Source organism: Erythranthe guttata, chromosome 12, assembly GCF_056151865.1.
Source record: "Erythranthe guttata isolate IM_541 chromosome 12, IM_541, whole genome shotgun sequence".
Taxonomy (NCBI): domain Eukaryota; kingdom Viridiplantae; phylum Streptophyta; class Magnoliopsida; order Lamiales; family Phrymaceae; genus Erythranthe; species Erythranthe guttata.
In genome coordinates this window covers 7900666-7912127 of record NC_142544.1, presented here as the reverse complement: position 1 = coordinate 7912127, position 11462 = coordinate 7900666, and the positions used below count along the sequence as shown (strand labels likewise).

The following is an 11462-nucleotide window of genomic DNA, read 5'->3' as shown; positions in this document are numbered from 1 at the left end:
TGGTCAAACTAAATATTATTTTTCTCCGTCTTTCTAATTTTAATTATTTTTCTTAGTTATCCCTAAGTTAGATTTTACAGTGTATAATATAAATTTTGGTAGAATAATGCATGTTATATAAGATTAATTTACATTTCAGATTACTATTATGGATATTTTGTTTTAATATTAGTTATATCGTAGATTTTCAATATATTAAATAATAAAATATCTTACAAACCTAACATAAAGTTAGGATATAAGATTAAGAGTAAAAAGTAGTTTACCCCCTAAACTAAGGGTCGATTTGCACTTTACCCCCCAAACAAAAAAAAATTGCACGTTTTTACCTGAACTCATTAATTCATTGCACGGTGCCCCCTAAACTCAATTTTCCGGCAATTTTAACCGGAATATTAAAACATGTGCTTTGCACGTGAGATTTTAAGGGGTAAATTAGTCCCTTCACTTGCATCTTTAATATTACCTCAATCGTTGTCGGCCGCTCTGTTTTATGCAACAGAGATGAAGAAGAAGAAGAGTACATGGTTGGTTCGGTTTTGCCGGCGGTAAGGAACATACACTATTCTCTCACAGTCTCACTAGGTGGGGTTTGGAGAGAGAGATTAAAGTCTCTGCTTCTTTTTCTTCCAACTGTTTGGTTCACTCGAGGGGTGGAGCTTTTTACAGAGCTCCAATGGCGGAACCTTACATCAAACCCTTGCTTGCTTTCTTGAAAGAAATGGGCTCGCCGTACGTCGTGGATGCACGTTTGCAGACTTCGTCGGTGGAAGAAACATTGGGTTTGGTGAGAACCCACCTCAAATCCATGGAGAATCTCGGAGTTTCTCGTCTGAGAACTGTGAGTATAATCGCCGGCGGCGGCGGTCGGAGAAAGCTCTCGGTTATTGATTTAACTACTGTAGCTCCTGTTTCTTCCAAACCAGCTTTTCCGAACGGAAGTCCTCTGCCGCCGTTGGTTGGAGTAATTTCACCGACGCCAAACTTTCTACCTTCATCTCCGCCGTCGCCGGCGGAGAATTCTACTAGTCCTCCATTTCTACCAGTGATGGCTCCGATGGCTAGCCCTCCATACGGTCCCCATTTGCCGCCGTGCGAGCCATCTCACGGCGGTGGCGGTGGTGGGCACGCCGGCGCGCCGGTGGGTGGGGTGAAGAAGGGGCTGTGGTGCGTGGCGAAGCCGACAGTGCCGGCGGAGACGTTGCAGGAGGCGCTGGATTACGCATATGGAGAAGGCGGTGGTGACTGTGAGGCGATTGTACACGGCGGCATCTGCTACTTCCCGGACACGGTGGTGGCGCACGCCTCTTATGCTTTTAATAATTACTGGCAGAAGACGAAGAACAACGGCGGCACTTGTGGCTTCGCGGCGGAACTGCCATGCTCATCAACTCCGATCCCAGAAAGATTATTTCTTTATTTACTGATTTTTAATTATATTTTGTTTAATCAAATTGGATGACGTGGAATTGTTTAGTGATTAATTTATATTTAATATATAGAATTTTAGTGAATGGACAAATTTACCCTTGAAAATCACACGTGCATCGCACATGATATAACATTCCGTCCAAAATTGCCGGAAAATTGAGTTTAGGGGGCACCGTGCAATGAATTAACGAGTTTAGGTAAACCCGTGCAAATTTTTTTTGTTTAGGGGGCAAAGTGCAAAACGACAATTAGTTTAGGAGGCAAACTGCTTTTTACTCTAAGATTAATATAATGTACCAAACACATTGAACAAAGAAACAACTAATGCTAAAGGAGATTTCAATTTATTTGTACCATTTCGATTTTAAACGTGATTTTGATTCTATATGAGTTTGTATTTCGAAAAATCTCATATCAAAATATATATAGCCATTTGAATAGCTTTTTCTAATCCAACTTGAATCATTTAAATTGGATGACAGGTGATAAAGTTGTGGATGAATGAATTACAGTCTGAATTCAGAAAACTCTCGAAAGATCAAAGTTTAGCCAGTGTTCACTTATTTGTGCATATTTTTCCCCGACGTATAATTTAGCTAATTCATGTTGGATTAGAAAACCAACTCAAATGAATAAAAATCAGCTATTTAGAAGTTAAATCTAGACTGGAAAACGTCAAATCACATTTGAAGTTGAAACATTAGTAGTAGTAGTAGTAAAAATAGAAACGACATTTAACATCTTCATAAAAACGATATATACCAATTAACTAGACACGTGCAATGCACGTGCATCTTCCTAGTTCTAATAAATATATAAATTACTTAAAGTAATCCGTATTCAAACTCATGAATAAAGATGGAAATATCAATATGTATAAACTAGAAGCAAGAACAAACATCAATGGAAATAAAATCAATATTCAATTGAATTTCAAGAAACTCCGTACATACATATAATATTCGAATATTCAATTAACTAAGAGAAGAATAAAATTTACACAAAATATCCCCTTAATTAATTCTTCCAACTCATCCTTAATTCTATAAGTAGTACTAGTAGTTCATGACAATTCTTCTTCGATCCTTTCTCTCTCTAACTTTATCCTTTTATTTTCAAAATCTTTTCTTTCTTCATTAGAACCCTTGTGTTGCAGTAATTGATGCTTGGCTTTGAAGACATTTCTTCGACGTTCGATGAAGACATAATCGAAGCAGCAGCAGGCTGCCTTTGTTTAACAAATTAAATCTGTATCTTTGTTGAACGAGATAGATATGAAGAAATAATAAGGAATTAAACTTACGCTTTATGACAAGACTATATATTTTACTAGGTTTTGAAATATTTAAGGAAATTACTTATTAGTTATTACACAAGGAACGATAAAAGAAGGGATGAGTGGTTTTATAGGGTTTTCATAAAATTATTTACTAATTCTTTCTTTCATAAAACACTACTTTCCTTTTTCCATTACGTTGTAATTATTATTATTTCTATTATTATTTTTTTCTTAGGAAAAGCCAGCTATTTATTACCGTTGTCACATTTTTTTTTTTGAATGAGAGATTTGCTGTACTAAAAAGATATTATCTCCTCTCATCTACATATGACCGATTTATTATATATATATATATATATATATATATATATATATATATATATATATATATATATATATATATATATATATATATATATATATATAAAAGATAACAAATTTCAAATAAAAACATCAAAGGGAAATCAATATTCAATTCAATTCCACAGCAACTTTCGGACATACATAATATTCAATTCAATTATCTGAGAAAATAATATAAATTTTTACATAATTAGAAATCTCTTACATAGAACTAATTACAGAAAAACATCAGAGATGAACTAATTAACGAATCTCCCCTTCTTCCAACTCATCCTCGATAACTAGCAGCGCACGATCTTGTTCTTCATCTTCGAAATAATAATAATCATCCTCCTTTAGATAGAGGCCGAGTTTCTCGAGAGGGTTTACAACCACACAATTACTAGAAGTGGTAACCCTTCCGTAAAATAGATCATATGCCGAATCGCCGCACAAACTCTCCAACTCTTTCAACAGATGGGCGTTATCGTCATTTATACTAACGCTTTTTTCCATGTGTTCAAGAGCCATTCTCTCAATCTTGCGTCTCCTCTTCAAATCTTCCTTTTGTGCAGCTCTAAATTCTTCTTCGATTCTTTCTCTCTCTTTTACCATTTCCTTTTCCGACTCTTCGGTTGAATTACCCTTGTGCTGCTGCAGTTGATACTTGGCTTTCAAGATTGTGTCTGCAAACCGACTTTTCAGCGTCGCAGCTCTCAAAGAGATCTTCAGAGACATTTCTTCTACGTTCGATGCAGACATAATAATCGAAGCAGCAGCAGCGGAATCTTTTTGTTTTTGTTTTCCGACACAATCATCAACGGAATCTTTTTTCCGTTTCTGGACATTAGCAACAGAAGCAGTACTGGAGGCCGCAGGGGTAGAATCGTCTTTCGAACCAGCCCCAACCGTACATGGTTGAATACAAAAACCCTGACCAGTAGACAAATCTTTTTTCAATCTCTTTCGAACAAACTGAGTATCAGAATCTTTCTTTCGTTTTCGATCGGCCTCGAATCTTTTCCATCTCTTACAGAAAAGAGAATCCAACTGCTTTGCCAAGTGATGAACTCGGTTCCAACCGGGATTATACAAGATCGCATTGGCGAAAGTCAATCTCACATCATCGAAAAACTCGTCGGCACAAGAGTAAATATCGAGTTTACCCTTTACTGTTCCAAGATCCATGGGTTTGGAAACAATGGAGAAATAATCAGGAATTTGTAACTTCACAGGATCAACAGGCTCGCTGAAAACCCATCCAGCAGGGTGATTCATTAATTCTTTTAAAATATTACCGCACTCAACTTTCATTATCGGATCCAACTTCCGATTTTTCGCAACTCGTGCAGAAACGTTAGTCCGAAACAAACTTTCACGCATCCTTTTCCTCGTATGCGACAACATTATCTTTGTCCAAAACAATCAACCAGCAGCGTATGTTGAATATATGAGATTATAACGTAACCTGAGAGTTGAGAGAGATTAGAAAGAAAAATAAGGAAAATTCTTGTTTATGACAAGACTATCTATATTTATATTACTAGGGTTTAAAATATTTAAGGAAATAACTTATTACACAAGGAATTTAATAAGAAGATGAGGAGTTGTTTTAGGGTTTTCATACAACTATTTTCTTTCTCTCTCCGCTCTATTTGGTAGTTATTTCTTTCATAATTGTTTCTTATTTAACATGTATAATTTTTTAAATATTGAATTAAAATATTGACTGAGTAAATATTTATATTAAAAATTGTAATTCTACATTAACATTAATGATACATGTTAATGTTTTATTGTATTTATTTGTAACATCAAAATTTAATTAACTTGCCTTTTCATTTAGGATTAACTATACGTAATTTGATTTTACAAATAAATAGTATTTTTAATGTGCATGTTTGATGAGTTAAATAATTGCATCTAATATATGAAAAATTATACTATCTAAATATTTAACTAGTAAATTATTTTTAATCCAAAAAAAAATATACTATCTTAAATATTTATTTAATTTATTAGAGTACATGTAATATTTTTTAAATAAAAAAATGTGTCATTTAGTAAAGATTATTAAAGATATATTAAATTTATTTTACTATAAACAACGTTAAGAGTCAAATAGATTAACCATTAAATTGAGGGGTAAGTGTATTTTTCATAGTACGAGGGGTCAATGTTACCCATGACATATTACAAGGGGTAAAGTATATTTCACCCTAATAACAATTGAAAATATATACATGTTAAAATAAGAAACTATTTTGGAAAGAGTTTAAAAGTTGTTTTCACCGATAAATATTCTAGAATCTAGCTCATATTTTTTAGGAGAGTTTTAACAGACTTTTTTCAACAATTAGATATTTTAGATCTCCATAATCCATTTTAATGAAATGAATGATACAAATAGATGGAAAATATTTGTCTTTTAACAAATAACTCATTTTGACATAATACTAATTCATACATTTTAGTTGTTAATTTATATTAGATATAGTTTTAAAATAAAAATGAGAAATTTTCTCTCCTTTTTACCGTTATGTTTCTATATGGTAATTGTTTTATTAATTTTTTTTATGAAAATTACCGTTGTCATATTCCCTTATTATTATTTTTGAATGATGGATAGGCTTGCTGTAAAGAGAAATTCTCTCATGTTTAAATTTACTATGTGCACTCAACTTTGAATATCGGATCTAACTTCCGATTTTTCGCAACTCGTACAGAAATATTAATCCTCGTATTTTCGCGCATCCTTTTCCTAGTAATATTTAGTTTGGACGATTTATGCTCAGATGACAACATTATATTGTCGGAAACAAACAACCAGCGAGAATATATGAGATAAATTTGAAAGAATAATAAGGAAAATTACTGGTTTATGAGTTCTGACAAGACTATTATATATTACTAGGGTTTCAAATATTTAAGGAAGTTACTTACTTAACAAGGAACATAAAACAGCATGAGGAGAGGTTTTAGGGTTTTATTTCCTTTTTTCCGTTATGTTTTTATTTGGTAATTTTTTTTTTTGAGAGGTAAATTCAGTAATTACAGGTTGTCATAGTTTTTTTTTTTTTTAAAATAGGCTTGCTGTAAATAGAAAATTTCTTCATGTCATCTATGTTATACCAACATATATATATTATTCTCTCTCCACTTTCATTATTTATTATTTTAAATTTACACTTTTTTTTATTATTACTACTTATATATTATACAATTAAACCTCTATAAATTGATACTGTTCAAAATTTTATCAATTTAGTGAAATATTAACTTATCGATAAATTAATAAATATTAATTTATACATTAATTAATAAATTATTATTTTATAAAATTACTTTTATTATTATTTTCAATAAATACATTTTCTTTTTATTTTTTTATGTGTATTATTATTTGTACTATTAGTTCAATGCATTGTAGAGCCCGTTTCACGAGCAGAAGCTCTTAAAGCAGCAATGGTATATAATGATTTTATGTTGATTATGACAAAACAATACCGAAAGTTCTAGCCATGTTAAGAAAAGTGAGGGACGAGATTGATGGTAATGTGAACTTCAACAAGAAACAAGCAATGATTAAATTATATTGTATTAAGCTTTCATAGATCTATATAATATGTACTATACCATGTAATTTAAGAATTATTTTTATGCATTATTAATTTATATATTATATGGGGCTTCTTAAATTTTTCGTTATTAATTTAGCACGTTTTCCCCGAGTCGGGACCGGGAAAATTTATGATTTAAGCGAGGTTATTAAGTTATCGATGTTCTACTGTATTTATGAATACTTCGATATACAAGGTGAGTACAACGGACTGTTCATTGGGACGAAAAACTAGGTCTCCGTTCATTCATTAGAAGATCAGTGATGAATCGATAATCTTAATTAATGGTATTCATAATTTAATATGAAAAATCAAGGTTGTAAAATGCGGTAATCGGGTTGGAGGTGGTTAGACACAACCTCACGATTAATCAGTGCAGTGGTGATAAATCAAAAATAAATCGGTTTTAAAATTTAAATAGGTATTGTCTATAGATAATCAAAACATATATAGCAACATATTTAAACATGATTATATGTCAATCATTTATATATCCTATAACATAATAAAAGTTTAATAATAATAAAATAATAATACAATAAAAATCCTTATAAAATAAAAAGGAAACGCAAATCTTTTGAATTTAATATAGGGCAAATAGTAAATAGGCCCATGACAACGAACTTAAATGTATATAGGTCCAGACAAAAAACAATCTTATAAATAAATCCATCTCCATGTCTTTTGTCTAAAATACCCTCAATAATATTATTGTCATCAATTTCATCTATTATGCTCTAGCTTCATCAATATTGCACATTGACCCTAGATTTGAACAGATATATCACATTAAGCCTATTTTCACAAATTTTTTTTTTGAATTTTTTTTTCCTGCCGGTCAACTGTCATTGACCTTTTTTATCTCTCTCTAAATTAATATGTTAACAACAAAATTATTGTCTGAGATAGTAATATTACTAATATTGGACAATAATATTACTAATATGACTGTCTCAAACAATAGTATTACTGTTCCGAAGAGTAATATTATTTTCATATTACTTTCTCGAACATCAATATTACTAATATTAATGTCCCAAACAGTAATATTATTGCATGAGACATGAATATTACGGTCGAAGACAGTAAAATCACAGGCCAACACAATAAAATTAATTAATACAGTAATATAACATGCCAAGACAGTAATATTAATAAAAATATTTAAAAAAAACCAAGTTTTCATACAAGAAAATGAAAAAAAAGGTCAACACCAGAGACCGGCGGTTGACCTCACCGAAAAACAAATTCAGAAAAAAAAAGTTTTCAAAAAAAAAAGAAGAGAAAGAGTCAACGCCAGAGACCAGCGGTTGACCTGGCGGAAAAAAAAATTAGAAAAAAAAAAGTTTTCAAACAAAAAACAAAAAGAAAAAAGAAAAAAAGAAAAAGTCAACGCTTGAGAACGGTGGTCTCTAGCGGTGGCTGTCAAAATTGGAATAATGGTCAAAATTGGTTGATTGTTGAAATTGGGCTAAATTGGAGTGTAAATCATGAAATTGGAGTTGAATTAGGGTTTCCAGGAATTTAAGGTAATTTTGGTATATATAAAAGGAATTTCGTATTATTGCAAATAAATATACATAAGCTGGATTTATTTGGAAGACAAAAAAGTTGGATGTCCCTTTTTTAATTAAGTGCCTTTGTCATGGGCCTTTTTGTCATTTGCCGTTTAATATATTCTCGAACATTGTAAGTATATATCATTAGGTTCTTTAATAATAAAAATTAACATAAACAAAATAAAACATAAACTCACTTTTTTTTTTGATTAAAAGCCCAACTTTTATTTTGAATGAAAAAAGTAATTAAAATAAAAAAACCGAATTTTTGACCGATTTTTGCCACCAAAATTTGACCCCCCTCCAAGATTTGACCGCATGCAACCCGCCTTAGACCACCTCACATGTCAAAAATCGATTTTTCAAACATTCACATCAAAATCGTAAAGATTTGGGACCACCTCCACCTTGAAAACCGATTAATCGGCCGCCTTGCCCGATTTTACTGTTAAAAATACGTAAAGAAATAATTTGGAAATATTTGTGCACGGATTTTCTTCTTCTTTTCTTCTTTTCTATATATATATTTTTTATTTTTTTAATATTTTTGTGTACAAGTACGTATAACATTTAAAACATGCTAATTAACTTAGTTTCTATTAAGACCTAAAATATTAAACTCGTTTACGCTAGAATCGTTTGATTCTAAAATCTTAACACCATTATCAGTGCCGAAATTGTTCAACTTACATAGACTCGTCCCAAATTTTTCGTTTATCTTGAATTTTGTGCGATGCTTTATTTACAACCACAATTCTAGGATTATCTTTTAATCAACATAAAACACTGTAGACTTACTTTTTTAATATTATCTTCCCTTTTTATATAAATTCAAGCTTTTTCTTCATTCTCAATTTACTATAAATTTAATTGAGATATTGAAAAAATAAAAAAACAAATCATTATTCAATTATTTTGAGCTAAGCACGCAGTAGAAAATATTTTTGACGTACCAAAATAATATTTAGTTTAAGTAAGAATAGTTAGATTGCAAAAGAACTTATTAATAGGGATGGCAGAGGGGGGTCTTGGACCTGAAACCGACCCATTTGGGGTGGGTCTTGGTCAGCTAAATGGTTATGAGTCGCGTAATGGGTTTAAGTTTTTAGAACCGAATGGTTTTGGGTCGGATTACGGGTCTTATTGGAACCGACCCGTGTATATATATATATATATATATATATATATATATATATATATATATATATATATATATATAATATTTCGGATTTCATTTCTCAAACTATCAATTTTCATCTTGTCTATTCTCATTTACGTATTTTCACTATTTTATTTTGTTGAGTATGATTTCTCGTGAGTAATATTTATCACTTGTCGACCACCGCTTATTGTCTTGCATTTTAAATTTTACTTATTATCGAAGTTAAATATAATTAATTGTAATTTTATTGTTCACGTTATATCACTTGTAGAGATTTTTTAAAATATTATATTTTAGTGTTGAGATTATTTCGTAAAAATATACAAGCAAAATGTTATGAATGTCAAAAAATATTAAACTTTTTGTACGTTAACGGGTCTAGCGGGTCAGAACCGTTAAGTTGGGGTTTGGTTTGGGGCGGGTCTGGGTCTAAGCTAAAATGGGTTTGGGGCGGGTCCTGGGTTTATATATTTTCATGGGTCGGTTCTTGGGTTTAGGCAAACCCGACCGAGAAGAAAATAATGGCAAAAAGTATTCGACCAATAAGACATTAAATGGACTTTGAAACTAAAGAAGTACGTAGCATAAACAAATTCAACGAGAGCCAAATATTGAGTTTGCATAAATATATGAAAATAATAAAACAAATTATAATTATGTATATCTAATATATATAGGATGTATCATATCTTTATTCTAGTTTTTTTTTTTTTTAATAATATTTGTTGACTATATTTTATTTATTTATTTAACAATATAAAAGGAAAAATATGCTAACTAATTTTTAAAATAAGTTGTGGTACGGTACGGTATTACCATGGTATTGAAGATACAATACCGCTACCGTACTGTAAGACAATGGTACGGTACCGATACCGTACCAAATGCAGTGGTAATCGATAGTTCGATATTTATTCGGTAATTTGTGGTAGGTATACCGTGGTAATCGGTATTTGGTAATTTTTGCCCAACCCTAGGTTTACCCCTACTTTTGCCTATTGCATTGTTAATCATTAATGACATCAGAATTTTAATTCCAGGACTGGATATTTGTTACAAAATGCTTAAAATTAGAAGATACATATCGCTCCGCAATGACTTAGCGGTTGGATCGGAGTGAGTGAGTTTGTATCAATTAATCCAAGTTTGAATTCGCTTGCCAACGGTCGCTACGTCAAATTTGTTACACATTGTTAGCATATTGTGTTTACGTCTCTTGTATGCTTTACAAGCTATTATACGAGAGTGTAGATTTACCCCGTGCACCTATATGATTGATTGCGGGTTCCTTTATTAAAAAAAATAAAAAAACAAAAAACACCAGCTATATGATTGCTTGCGACCTAATTTGAACTAACTGACAGCCTTAAATTCAATCGTTTAATTAAATCACTAATTAATTTGAAACAATATATGACCCACATCCCTTATTTTTTTATCCCTAGTTTGCCCTTAATTATACCCTAAATATAATATCTATATTCAAGTTTCTCCAACTAATCAAATTTATTTCTCCTATTTTGTGTTATTTTTTTCTTTCTCTCTCTCTCTCTCTCTCTCTCTCTCTCTCTCTCTCTCTCTCTCTCTCTCTCTCTCTCTCTCTCTCTCTCTCTCTCTCTCTCTCTCTCTCTCTCTCTCTCTCTCTCTTTGTGTCTCGCCTCTCCCTCTCCCTCCATATCTCTTTCGCTCTCCGCATCTCTCTTACCAATTAGTTATGGCGGCTATGGTGGGTGGCGGCGGCACAAAAAACTACGGATCTGCAAATGGCGGTGACGGCTCATGGCTCATGACAGTAGATAGAGGCAATGATTGCCGTGGTTATATAGGGGATGATTATGCTGGTAGATGGGCATTGGAGACGGTGGTGTGAGGTTACATCGACGGTGGGAGGTGGTTGTATCAAGGTAGGGCTCTTTGACGGGGCTATGGTTTTGGTGGGCTGCTAGGGTTTGGTGGATAGAAGTTGTCGGCGGCTAGAGTTTGGTGACGACTGAGAGTTGTTTTGCTGCTAGGATTTGGAACAGTACACCGTAGTAAATCATAGTACAATGTAATATATTATATATAGT

The 11462-nt window shown here is 32.0% G+C and overlaps 1 protein-coding gene and 1 pseudogene across 1 annotated transcript; one reads left to right on the top strand and one right to left on the bottom strand.

The window, feature by feature from the left end:
* Window positions 1–279: 279 nt before the first annotated feature.
* Window positions 280–1449, top strand: LOC105965761 (uncharacterized; annotated as a pseudogene).
* A 1867-nt stretch (window positions 1450–3316) lies between these two features.
* On the bottom strand, window positions 3317–4459 carry LOC148766369 (transcription factor GTE12-like). The gene has a single exon (XM_088827259.1). The coding sequence runs from the start codon at window positions 4457–4459 to the stop codon at window positions 3317–3319; it is 1143 nt and encodes a 380-aa protein (XP_088683385.1).
* Between the last annotated feature and the right edge of the window lie 7003 nt (window positions 4460–11462).